Raw genomic sequence first — 12,442 nt, 5'->3', positions numbered from 1 at the left:
CTTTGTCTCATGTGTGTCTCACTTGTCTGTGGAAACTTCTTCGGGGCCCAGCCATTGGATTTGGAATTAAAGCCATTGTTAGCACATCTCCTTTTGACGTAGCGAATGAGATGAGCAACAGGAAAATCACTTTAATGCACACAAGAGGGGTTGCCTTCGTCCAGGGTGGGTTGTGTTGTGTTAATTCAGTCAGAGTTCGTTCCTTCTCTTACACGTGGAAGGGGCCCCTGTGTGACTACAGGCATTCGTGCAAATGACAGTGGATGGAAAACATCCCCTACGTTTGACAGTACGTTCGTATAGATAGATCGAGATATAGGACAGTGTATGACAAAGTATGATCAGTCTCAGCGTGACCGGTATTTGCATATGTGTGCAGTTAATCACAAAGCTAATACCAGATCCTGTAAAGAATAGATCCTTGGTTGTTGGAAGGAGAGTACTTGTCAACCGCTAATGCTGTTCCATTTTGCAAATATGCAGAATTCCCACTGACGTGATCATTTGTGTCTATTCAGATATCACTATCCACATTTCCCTCTTCACAACCTGAAAAAAAAGCATATTTCAGATGAAACTATTTACATGAGGACATGTACTGCATTTTGATTTCTCTAATTCAGGACGACTCAGGTGCAGGAAACTGTTTGGGATTATTCATGTGTCGCACCAACTAGTTCTTTCTTTAACTGAATTAAATGCAGCTGACTCCCTTCCGGGTCTAAACGTCTGTGATTCTGTGTGGCCCGTTTTGTTTTGTTCTCTTTCGAAGCAGAAATGGGCAGTTTTCGTATAAGGTACTACCTTTCTTTGGATTTACACCTCAATGATCAGGGTTGTAAAAGGTGTCGCATAAAATACGTGTAAGTGTCTCTTAGTTCTTTATGAATCTGTCAGTTCAGATACCTATGTCAGATCATCAGAAGGGTATCACGTTCTAGGGTGGGGTGAGTAGAAAAAGCATTTCAGTGTGCTGCATCTGTTTGACTCCTGTTTTGTTGTTGTTGTTGTTGTTGTTGTTTTAAAAAGCAAAGCACCTGTCAGTGTGTTTCTTTTAAGATTCACAACCGAGCGCAAACAGCCGTCTCAAATCTGGTGGAAATTCGGGAGAACAACAGTGATGATAGTCTAGGGAGAAGAAGAAATCCCCCTGGTAGCACATGATACGCGGCCATTGATATCTGTGTAATTATGCGATTTCATACACAAACAAATTGAAGCATGAGGACTGTAAACTACAAAACTGTACGGTTCTTGCATTTCGTTCTAGGTTTCACTTACTTTTAAATCTTTCTAGAAAGTACAGACGACATGAGAATAGTGAGTTATCGCTGGGAAGGAATTAACGGCCCCTTCCGAGAGGAGACCCCCGCCAAGTCCCCCGTCTTAGTCTGTCTAACCTTGTTCCCGGAAACTATACTTTCAGGCAAGTGGTTCCCCCACCTTTACTGTGCTTCCTCGTACTTATGTGTTGACTAGTTCCTGGATCGATGCCTATAAAACATACTGTGCTGCTTCTCATTTCAGTCGGGAGACGGGGTGGATTTGGTTTCCTTGGGGGTTTTGGGTGGCAGCGACTTGAGACTGAAGTCCTCACTGATGGATGTGTATTATAAGTGCTGGCTTGTTGGAGACGTTTGGTTTTGGTTGTCAGGAATGGTATGTTGCTGGCATATTTAAAAAATTTTTTTTGTAATGTTCATTTATTTTTGGGAGGGAGATAGAGTGTGAGTGGGAGAGGGGCAGAGAGAGAGAGGGAGACACAGAATCCGAAGCAGGCTCCAGGCTCTGAGTTGTCGGCACAGAGCCCGACACGGGACTTGAACCCATGAACCACGAGATCATGACCTGAGCTGAAGTCGGATGCTTAACCCACTGAGCCATCCAGGGGCCCCTCACATCTTTTTGCTGTGTCGAGTTCTGTAAGAGAAAGTTTGTGTCTTCAGAGTCAAAGTGAGGCAGCGTATGATTTATCTGTTTTCTCTGTTTCTTTTCATAACTCATTTTTTATTTTTTTAAGTGTACTTATTTTGAGAGAGAGCGTGCACGCATGTGCAGGGGAGGGGCAGAGAGAGGGAAAGCAGGCTCCAGCGCCGTAAGCACAGAGCCCAAAGTGGGGCTTGAAGTCACAAACTGTGAGATCATGACCTGAGTCGAAATCAAGAGTCAGACACTTAACCAACTGAGCCACCCAGGCGCCCCTGTGATTTGTTCCTTTTTATTCCTGAGTACTATTCCAACATATGGATGTACCACAATGTATTTATCCTTCCATCTAGTATGGATAGTATGAACATCTGTACTGTTTACAGCCTTAAAAACATTTTTTTAATTTTTTTTTTATGTTTATTTTTGAAGGAGAGGGAGAGACCAAGCGTGAGCTGGGGAGGGGCACACAGAGAGACACACACACACACACACACACACGCACACGGAGACACAGAATCCAAAGCAGGCTCCAGTCTCCAAGCTGTCAGCACAGAGCCTGACGTGAAGCTTGAACCCATGAATCGTGAAATCATGACCTGAGCCCGAGTTGGATGCTTAACTGACTACGCCACCCAGGCACCCCAGGCTGTTTACAGCTTTGAGCTATTACAAATAAAGCTGCCATTAATATTTGTTATAAGTCTTTGTGTGGACAGATATTTTTATTTCGGGGGGGTAAGTTATCCAAGAGTGGAAAGGTCAGGTTCTGTGGTGAGTTTAAGTTTAATATTTTAAGAAATGGCCAAATTCTTTCCTGAGGTGGGTGTAGTATTTTACAATCCCACCTTCTGTGTATGAGAGTTCCAGTCTCCACATCCTCACCAGTACTTGGTATACTTACTCTTTTTAATTTCATCTAATTTGATGGGTGGTAGTGTCTCATTATGGTTTTAATTTGCATTTTCCTGATGGCTAATGATATTAAGCATATTTTCAGGTGCTTATTGACCATTCATATAACTTTTTAAGTTTTTTTTTTTTATTACATTTATTTGTTTTTGAGAGAGAGAGTGAGACAGAGTGTGAGCAGGGGAGGGGCAGAGAGAGAAGGAGACAGAATCTGAAGCAGCCTCCAGGTTCTGAGCTGTCGGCACAGAGCCTGACGCAGGGCTTGAGCTCACGAACCATGAGATCATGACTTGAGCCAAAGTCGGACGCTCAACCGAGGCGCCCCCATTCATATAACTTCTTTTGGGAAGTATCCTTTTCCTATTTTATTTTTTAAATACCCTTTTATTTTTTTTAAGTAAACTAACCCCAATGTGGGACCTAAACTCATGACCCCAAGACCAAGAGTTTCAATGCTCTATTGACTGAGCCAGTCAGGTGCCCCTCCTTTTCTTATTGTGAAAATTGTATTGGGGTGTGTGAGTGGCTCAGTTGGTTGAGGGTCCAACTCTTGATTTTGGCTCAGGTCATGATCCCAGGGTCATGGGATCAAGCCCCACATGGGGCTCTGCGCTTAGTGTAGAGCCTGCTTGAGAGTCTCCCTCTGCCCCCTCCTCTGTTCACACTCACGCACACGTGCTCTCTCATAAATAAAAAAATAAAAAAATAAATAAATACATAAATAAAATTGTAATTTTGTTCCTATTTAGTTGTAAGAGTCTATACATTCTGAAGTAGTACGTTCATTATTTTGTTTTGTTTTATTTTATTTTATTATGTTCATTTATTTTGAGAGAGTGAGTGAACAGAGGAGGGGCGGAGACAGAGAATCCCAAGCAGGCTTTGCACTGTCAGCGCAGAGCCCAATGCAGGGCTCAATCCCATGAACCATGAGATCATGACCTGAGCCAAAATCGAGTTGGTTGCTTAACTGACTGAGCCACCCAGGTGCCCTGAAACAAGTTTATTATTTTATATATGTGTTGTGGATATTTCCTGCCAGTATATGACTTTTTATTAATCTTTCAAAGAGGAAAAGTTTTGAATTTCTATTAGGTGTGATTCATCAATTTTTTTTTCTTTTTTTTCATGCTTTTTGTGTTCTGTTTTAAGTAACCATTGCCTATCCCAAGACTGCAAAGATTTCCTATGGTTTTTTCCTAGAACTTTTGTAGTTCTAGGTTTTATATTCAGATCTGGGATCTATTTTGAGTTATTTTTATGTATTGTGTGATATTTTTGAATGTTAAATCAACCTTGTGTTCATGGGTTAAATGCTATATGGTCATTATATCCTTTTCATTTAGCCTTAGATTAAACTTACTACTATTTTGCTAAGGGTTTTTTGTCTTCATGAAAGGTATTGGTCTATGCCTTTCTCTTCTTGCAATGTCTTTCTCAACTTAGGGTCTGAGGATCACACTGGCCTATTAAAACAAGCTGGCTAGTGATCCATTCCTTCTTCTCTTTCTGAAATATTTGTGAACAACTGGTGGTATTTCTTCTTGAATATTTTATAGAATTCACTGGTAAAATCACCTGGGCCTGGAATTTTCTTTTTGGGAAAGTTTTTCTGGTTTTGTTTTAAATGGATGCTATTTATTATTTTTTTACATGTTTATTTATTTTTTGAGAGTGAGAGAGTGTGAGCAGGGTAGCGGCAGAGAGAGAGGGGGAGAGAGAATCCCAAGTAGGCTCTGTGTTGTCAGCACAGAGCTCCACGTGGGGCTCAATCTCATGGACTGAGAAATCGTGACCTGAGCCAAAACCAAGAGTCAGATGCCTAATGGACAGAGCTACCCAGATGCCCTTCTTTTTGGAAAAGTTTTGGGTAACAAATGCAGTTTTTAAAATAGTTGTAAGGCTGTTTAGGTTTTCTGTTTTTGTTTTTTTTCTTGTGGTTTGTGGTAAGTTGCATTTTTCAAGAATTCTGCCTGTTCCATCTAAATTGTCAGATTTGTTGGTTCAAAGGATTTCATAAGTATTTTCATATTATCCTTTCATGTCTGTAGGGTCTGTGGTGATAACCCCATCTTCATTTCCACCATTGGTGATTTGTGTTCTCTTTTCTTCTTGATCAGTGTGATTAAGGTTTTTGTTAATTTTGTTTATATTTTCAAACTAATTATTAACATAACTAGAGCTTTGCTTATTTTGTCTGTTTTTTAATTTGTTGATTTCTGGTCTTTACTATTTCTTTACTTCTGTTTACTTTGGTTTACTTTGCTCTTCTTATAAATTCTTAGACCAGAATCTTGGATCATTCATATTAGATCTTCCTTGAATGTCTATAAAGCTTTTAAAACTATAATTTTCCTCCACTATTTGCCTGTATCATAAACATTTTGGTTTACTACATTTTTAAGATCTCATATACCACTTTAAGAATCCAATGATTTCAAAGAAAGAGCATATATTCATACTTCTGTGAAATCCATCCATGGGTCTATCAGTGCATCCATATATTTATAAATCTTCTGAAGTCTGACTAGGATGTTTTAAAAAATATTTTTTTTTAATGTTTATTTACTTTTGAGAGAGACAGAGACAGAGTGTTAGTGGTGGAGGGGCAGAGAGAGGGAGACACAGAATCTGAAGCAGGCTCCAGGCTCTGAACTGTCAGCACAGAGCTTGACCTGGGGCTTGAACTCACGGACTGCGAGATCATGACCTGAGCTGAAGTCAGATGCCCAAACGACTGAGCCACCCAGTCGCACCAGAGTCTGACTAGGTTAAGAAGCTCCCAAGCATCTGACTGGATTCATCTCTGGAGCATTTTAAATTGTATGTATGTTGTGAAAACTCCTGTTTTGGTTTATTTGTAATATCAGTTTAAGAAGCACTCTACTGCATTAGTATAGCTATCATTTAAAAACTGGAAAACAGCACGTGTTGGTGAGGCTATGACGAAATGGGAGCCCTTGTGCATTGCTGGTAGGAATGTAAAGTTATGCAGCTGCTTGGAAGACAGTTTGGCAGTTCCCCAAAAGAGTAAACCTAGAATGACCGTATCTGCAGTCTCACTTGTAGGTATGTATACCCAGAAGAATTGACAGCAGGATTCGTACTTGTATACCATCTTAGTCTGTTTGGACGATTACAGCAAAAGTACTATAGTCTGGGTGGCTTATAAATGACAGAAATTTGTTCCTCATAGTTCTGGAGGCTAGGCAGTCCAAGATTAGGGTGCCGGCAGCTTGGGTGTCTGGTGAGGGTCCGTTTCCTCGTTCATAGACAGCCACTTTCTCGCTGTGTCCTCACATGGCAGAAGGATTGAGGAAGGGGTAAGGGAGCTCTCTGAGGTCTCTTTTACAAGGGCACCGATCCCATTCTCTGCCCTAATGATCTAATCACCTCTTGAAGGCCCCACTTTGAAGTACCAATCACATCAGGGATTAGGTTTCATCATACGAATTTGGGGCGGGAGACACAAATATTCAGTCTGTAACATGCACCAATGTTCATAGCAGCATTCCTCATAATAGCCAAAAGGTGGGACAGCCAAAATGTCCATCCACAGATGAAGGGGTCAGCAAAATGTGGGACACGCATATAATGGAATATTATTCAGCCTCAGAAAACGAAATTCTGACATATACTATAACATGGATGAACCTCGAAGACATTAGGTGAAGTGAATGAAGCCATTCACAAGGAACAGACGATCCCACTTACATGAGGTAGAGTAGACGAATTCATAGAGATAGAAAGCAGAATAGTGGTCGCCCTGGGCGGGGGGATGGGAGAGGGGAAATGCGGAGTTAGTGCTTAATGGGTACAGAGTTTCAGTTTGGGATGATGACAAAGTTCTGGAAATGGATGGCCATAGGGATTACACAATAGTGTAAATGTACTTAATACCACTGAATTACATAGTTAAAAATAGTTAAAATGGTACTTTTTATTTTATATATTCTTCACCATACTAAAAGAGAGAGAGACAAAGAAAGACAGACAGACAGAAAGACAGACTTAGCTAGTTCTGCAAGCTTATTTTATTATTAAGAGTGGATCTCGAGGAATCTGTAGGCTCTGTGAAGGCTGGGTGAGCAGCCACATGGGGCATCCCATGTTCATGTGTGGCTGGTTTTTTTTTTTTAACTTTATTTTTTTTTTTAGAGCAGTTTTAGGTTTTACAGTAAAATTGACGGGAAGGTGCAGAGATTTCCCACATGCCTTCTGCTCCGACCTATGCATAGCTGCCCCCATCATGAACATCATTCGCAAGCATTGTATGTATTTTACCCAGGATGAGTCAACACTAATGCATCCTCATCAGTTGAAGCCTATAGTTCAAGCCTACAGCCTTAGGGTTCCTTCTTGCTGTTGTACATTCTATGGGTTTGGACAAATGTGTAATGGCAGATGGCTATCATAATCTCATACATCGATATCGCGCAGGTATCTGTCGTGTTCTCTCCCCAAAAATCCTCTGTGCTCCACTAATTCATCTGTCTCCCCTGCCCCCTCTCTGGTAAACACTGATCTTTTTACTGTCTTCATAGTTTTGCCTCTTCCAGAATGTCATATACTCAGAATTGTGCAGTAAGTAGCCTTCTCAGATTGGCTTCTTTTACTTCGTAAAGTGCATTTATGGCTCTTCTTTGCCCTTTCATGGCTTGATAGCTCATTTCTTTTTAGCACTGAGTCACATTCCATTGTCTGGATGGACCACCGTTTATTTCTCCATTGACCCAATGCAGATAAAGCTGCCGTAAATATCCACGTACAGATTTTCGTGTGGACTTAAGCCTTCAGCTCCTTTGGGCAAATCCCAAGGAGTGTGAGTGCTGGATCATACGGTAAGAATATGTTCAGGTTTTGAAAGAAACCAGCAAGCTGTCTTGCAAAGTGGCTGGACCTTTGGCTTTCCCACCTGCAGTGAAGGAGAGCTTTTCTACACCCTCACCGGCACTGCGTGCCATCAGAGTTTCGACTTTGGCCATTCAAACAGGTGTGTGGTGCTCTCTCATTGTTGTTTTAATTTGCATTTGCCCCGATGACGTGAGGTGGGGCCTCTTTTCCTGTGCCTGTTTGCCATTGGCCTGTCTGGGGCGTGGTCTGTGTGTTTATTTTTAGTTTACCCCCTTGGCAAGGCAGTCACAGCTAGATCCAGAAGAGATACAGGGTTTCAAGAGACAAGTAATAGTTGGGGAGTTAATAATATACTTTTCTTCTTATGGTAAGAATAAAGCAGGGGCGCCTGGGTGTCTCAGTTGGTTAGCATCCGACTTCGGCTCAGGTCACGAACTCATGGTTTGTGGGTTCAAGCCCCGCATTGGGCTCTGTACTGACAGTGTGGAGCCTGCTTGGGATTCATTCTCTCCATTCTCTCTCTCTCTCTCTCTCCCTCCCTCCCTCCCTCCCCCCTCCCTCCCCCTATCCCTGCCCCACTCTCTCTCCCTCTCTCCAAATAAATAAACTTAAGAAAAAAAAAACCTTTAAAAGAGAATAATGCACATTTGCCATAAAAATTTTTAAAAACTCATCGTGTATCTGTAATTAGAAAGAAAAAAATATCCCTCATAAGTCTGTCTGGAAATAAACACCCTTAACTGTATGGCATTTATGTTTATGGTCTTTTTTCTGTACCTACATGAACTTAAAACATTTTTTTTCTTATTAGATCAAAATGTATAGGATGTTTAGAAGCTATCTTCTAGATTTTTTTTTTTTTTTTGATGTGTGGATTACATGCACATGGAGCAAATCTTCCAGGATTTTCTGGACTTGTTTAAATTTTTTTTTTTAACGTTTATTCATTTTTGAGAGAGAAAGACAGAGCATGAGCAGGGAAGGGGCAGAGAGAGGGAGACACAGAATCCGAAGCAGGCTCCAGGCTCCCAGCCGTCAGCACAGAGCCCGACGCGGGGCTCGAACTCACAAACCGTGAGATCGTGACCTGGGCCGAAGTTGGACGCTCAACCGACTGAGCCACCCGGGCGCCCCTAGATTTAATGAAAATTTAAAAGTTTTACCTTTCACATCTGAGTTTTTATACTGTTGTGAGAGCCAGTCTAATTTTCCCCATATGGATAATCAGCCAGTTGTCCCAGTACCGTTTATTGGCCGGTCGGGCATATCTTTTCCCAGTCTGCAGGTCACAACTCTGTCAATTTCTCACACGTGTGTGGGTCTGCATTTGGATTCCATGTATCATGATTATCCACATCAGTAAATATTCTGTCACAGCATGTTTGGTGCTGTGCTGATACATTGTATTTTATTAATTGGGCCCCATTACCTTTTGGGATGAGCACTGGGTGTTGTATGGAAACCAATTTGACAATAAATTTCATATATTGAAAAAATAAATAAATACGCAAAAAATAAAGAGAAAGAAATAAAAAAAAGGAAAGAAAAAAAATTGGGCCCCATTATTCAGTGTTTGGGCTAACATCCTTATAGTTAAATTTAGGAGTACAAGTAAAATCTCCGGTCAGAGTCCTCTATGTTTTTTTTTGTTTTTTTTTTTAAAGGAAGGAGCAATCTCCAACGTTTATTTATTTTTTTGGGACACAGAGAGACAGAGCATGAACGGGGGAGGGGCAGAGAGAGAGGGAGACACAGAATCGGAAACAGGCTCCAGGCTCTGAGCCGTCAGCCCAGAGCCTGACGCGGGGCTCGAACTCACGGACCGCGAGATCGTGACCTGGCTGAAGTCGGACGCTTAACCGACTGCACCACCCAGGCACCCCAGAGTCCTGTATGTTTTTAAGGAGTTTGTCATATGTTGCCAAATCATTGCTTACTTTTATCTGAGGGTTTTACTAAGGTAGACTTGTGGGAGAGCTTCATCATATAAAACCTTGTGGGAACTTCAGAAAAATATTATTAAAAGCCTTTCTCTAGCACTTATTTGTTGCGATAAAATTTATGTATAGTGAAATGTCACTTTACAAGGTACTTTTGATTCATTTTTTTTTCAAGTTTTTATTTAAATTGTACTTAGTTAACATAGAGCACAATATTGGTTTCAGGAGTAGAATTCAGTGATTCAACACTTACATACAACACGCAGTGCTTATCACAAGTGTCCTTTTTAATACCCATCCCCCACCTAGCCCATTCCCTCCTCCCCCTCCATCAACCCTTAGTTTGTTCTGTATCGTTAAGAGTCTCTTATGGCTTGTTTCCCTTTCTTTTTTCCTCTTCCTTCCCTTATCTTCATCTGTTTTGTTTCTTAAATTTCACATATGAATGAAACACATGATACTTGTTTTTCTCTGACTGACTTAAATGGCTTAGCATAAAACACTGTAGTTCCATCCACGTTGAAAATGGCGAGATTTCATTCTTTTTCATGGTTGAGTAGTATTCCATTGTGTATATATACCACCTTTTCTTCATTCATCAGTTGGTGGACTTTTGGGCTCTCTCCATAGTTTGCTGTTGTTGATAATGCTGCTACAAAGATTAGAGTTCAATTGAATCTGTATTTTTTGTATCCTTGAGTAAATGCCTAGTAGCGCAGTGGCTGGGTCATAGGGTAGTTCTATGTTTTACTCTTTGAGGAAACTACTTGCTGTTTTCCATAGTGGCTGCACCAGTTTGCATTCCCACGAACAGTATGAGAGGGTTCCCCTTTGTCCACATCCTCACCAACATGTGTGGTTTCTTGTGTTGTTAATCTTAGCCATTCTTATGGGTGTTAGGTGATAACTCATTGTACTTTTGATTTGCATTTCCCTGATGATGAATGATGTTGAACATCTTTTCATGTGTCTGTTGGCCATCTGTATGTCTTTAATGAATGTCTTTTCACATCTTCTGCCCATTCCTTAACTGGATTATTTATTTTTGGGGTGTTGAGTTGATAAGTTCTTTATAAATTTTGATACTAACCCTTTACCAGATATGTCATATGCAAATATCTTCTCCCATTCCGTCAGTTGCCTTTTAGTTTTGCTGATTGTTTCCTTCACTGTGCAGAAGGTTTTTATTTTGATGAGGTCCCGATAGTTCATTTTTGCTCTTCTTTCCCAGAGATGTGTTGAGTAAGAAATTGCTGCGGCCGAAGTCAGAGAGGTTTTTGCCTGCTTTCTCCTCTAGTATTTTGATGGCTTCCTGTCTTACGTTTAGGTCTTTCATCCATTTTGAGTTTATTTTTGTGTCTGGTGTAAGAAAGTGGTCCAGGTTCATTCTTCTGCATGTCGCTGTCCAGTGTTCCCAGCACCACTTGCTGAAGAGACTGTCTTTATTCCATTGGATATTCTGTCCTGCTTTGTCAAAGATTAGTTGGCCATATGTCTGTGGGTCCATTTCTGGGTTCTCTGTTCTGTTCCATTGATCTCAGTGTCTGTTTTTGTGCCAGTACCATACTGTCTTTTTTTTTTTTTTCAATGTTTATTTATTTTTGGGACAGAGAGAGACAGAGCATGAACGGGGGAGGGGCAGAGAGAGAGAGGGAGACACAGAATCGGAAACAGGCTCCAGGCTCTGAGCCATCAGCCCAGAGCCCGACGCGGGGCTCGAACTCCTGGACCGCGAGATCGTGACCTGGCTGAAGTCGGACGCTCAACCGACTGCGCCACCCAGGCGCCCCAGTACCATACTGTCTTGATGATTACAGCTTTGTAATACAGCCTGAAGTCTGGGATTGTGATGCCTCCAGCTTTGGTTTTCTTCTTCAAAATTACTTTGGCTATTCAGGGCCTTTTGTGGTTCCATATGAATTTTAGGATTGCTTGCTCTAGCTCTGTATAGAATGCTGGTGTTATTTTGATAGGGATTGCATTGAATATGTAGATTGCTTTGGGTAGTATTGACATTTTAACAATATTTGTTCTTCCTATCCAGGAGCATGAAATCTTTTCCCATTTTTTTGTGTCCTCTTCAATTTCTTTCATAAGCTTCTATAGTTTTCAGTGTACAGATTTTTCACCTGTTTGGTTAGATTTATTCCTAGGTATTGTATTATGGTTTTTGGTGCAGTTGTAAATGGGATCGATTCCTTGATTTCTCTTTCTATTGCTTCATTATTGGTGTATAGGAATGCAACTGATTTCTGTGCGTTGATTTTTATATCCTTCAACTTTGCTGCATTCATGGATCAGTTCTAGCAAGTTTTTGGTGGAATCTTGGGTTTTCCATACAGAGTGTCATGTCACCTGCAAAGAGTGAAAGTTTGGCCTCCTCCTGGCCAATTTGGGTGCCGTTGATGTCTTTGTGTTGTCTGTTTGCTGAAGCTAAGACTGACAATACTATGTTGAATAACAGTGGTAAGAGTGGACATCCCTGTCTTGTTCCTGACCTTAGGGAGGAAGCTCTCAGTTTTTCCCCATTGAGGATGATGTTAGCGTTGGGTGTTTCATATATGGCGTTTATGGTCTTGAGGTGATCCTTCTATCCCTACTTTCTTGAGGGTTTTTTCCAAGAAAGGATTCTGTATTTTGTCAAATGCTTTCTCTGCATCTATTGAGAGGATCATGTGGTTCTTGTCCTTTCTTTTATTGAAGTGATGTATCACATTGATTGTTTTGTGGATATTGAACCAGCCCTGCATCCCAGGTATAAATCCCACTTGGTCATGGTGAATAATTTTTTTAATGAATTGTTGGATCTG

The 12,442-nt window shown here is 41.1% G+C and overlaps 1 protein-coding gene across 1 annotated transcript in view; it reads left to right on the top strand.

Moving 5' to 3' along the window:
• KIAA0319 (KIAA0319 ortholog) overlaps positions 1-12,442 on the top strand; it is a 74,269-nt gene that overhangs the window by 28,108 nt on the left and 33,719 nt on the right. Inside the window, 2 exon segments of the mRNA XM_047103064.1 lie at positions 1,302-1,387; positions 1,390-1,426. Of these exon segments, the coding sequence (XP_046959020.1) occupies positions 1,302-1,387; positions 1,390-1,426 (123 nt within the window).

This window comes from Lynx rufus, unplaced genomic scaffold (assembly GCF_022079265.1).
Source record: "Lynx rufus isolate CCGP_SWC_20201006 ecotype Redwood Valley unplaced genomic scaffold, mLynRuf1.p SCAF_6, whole genome shotgun sequence".
Classification (NCBI taxonomy): Eukaryota; Metazoa; Chordata; class Mammalia; order Carnivora; family Felidae; genus Lynx; species Lynx rufus.
The sequence above is the reverse complement of the archived record's forward strand: the minus strand, read 5'-3'. Positions and strand labels throughout refer to the sequence as shown.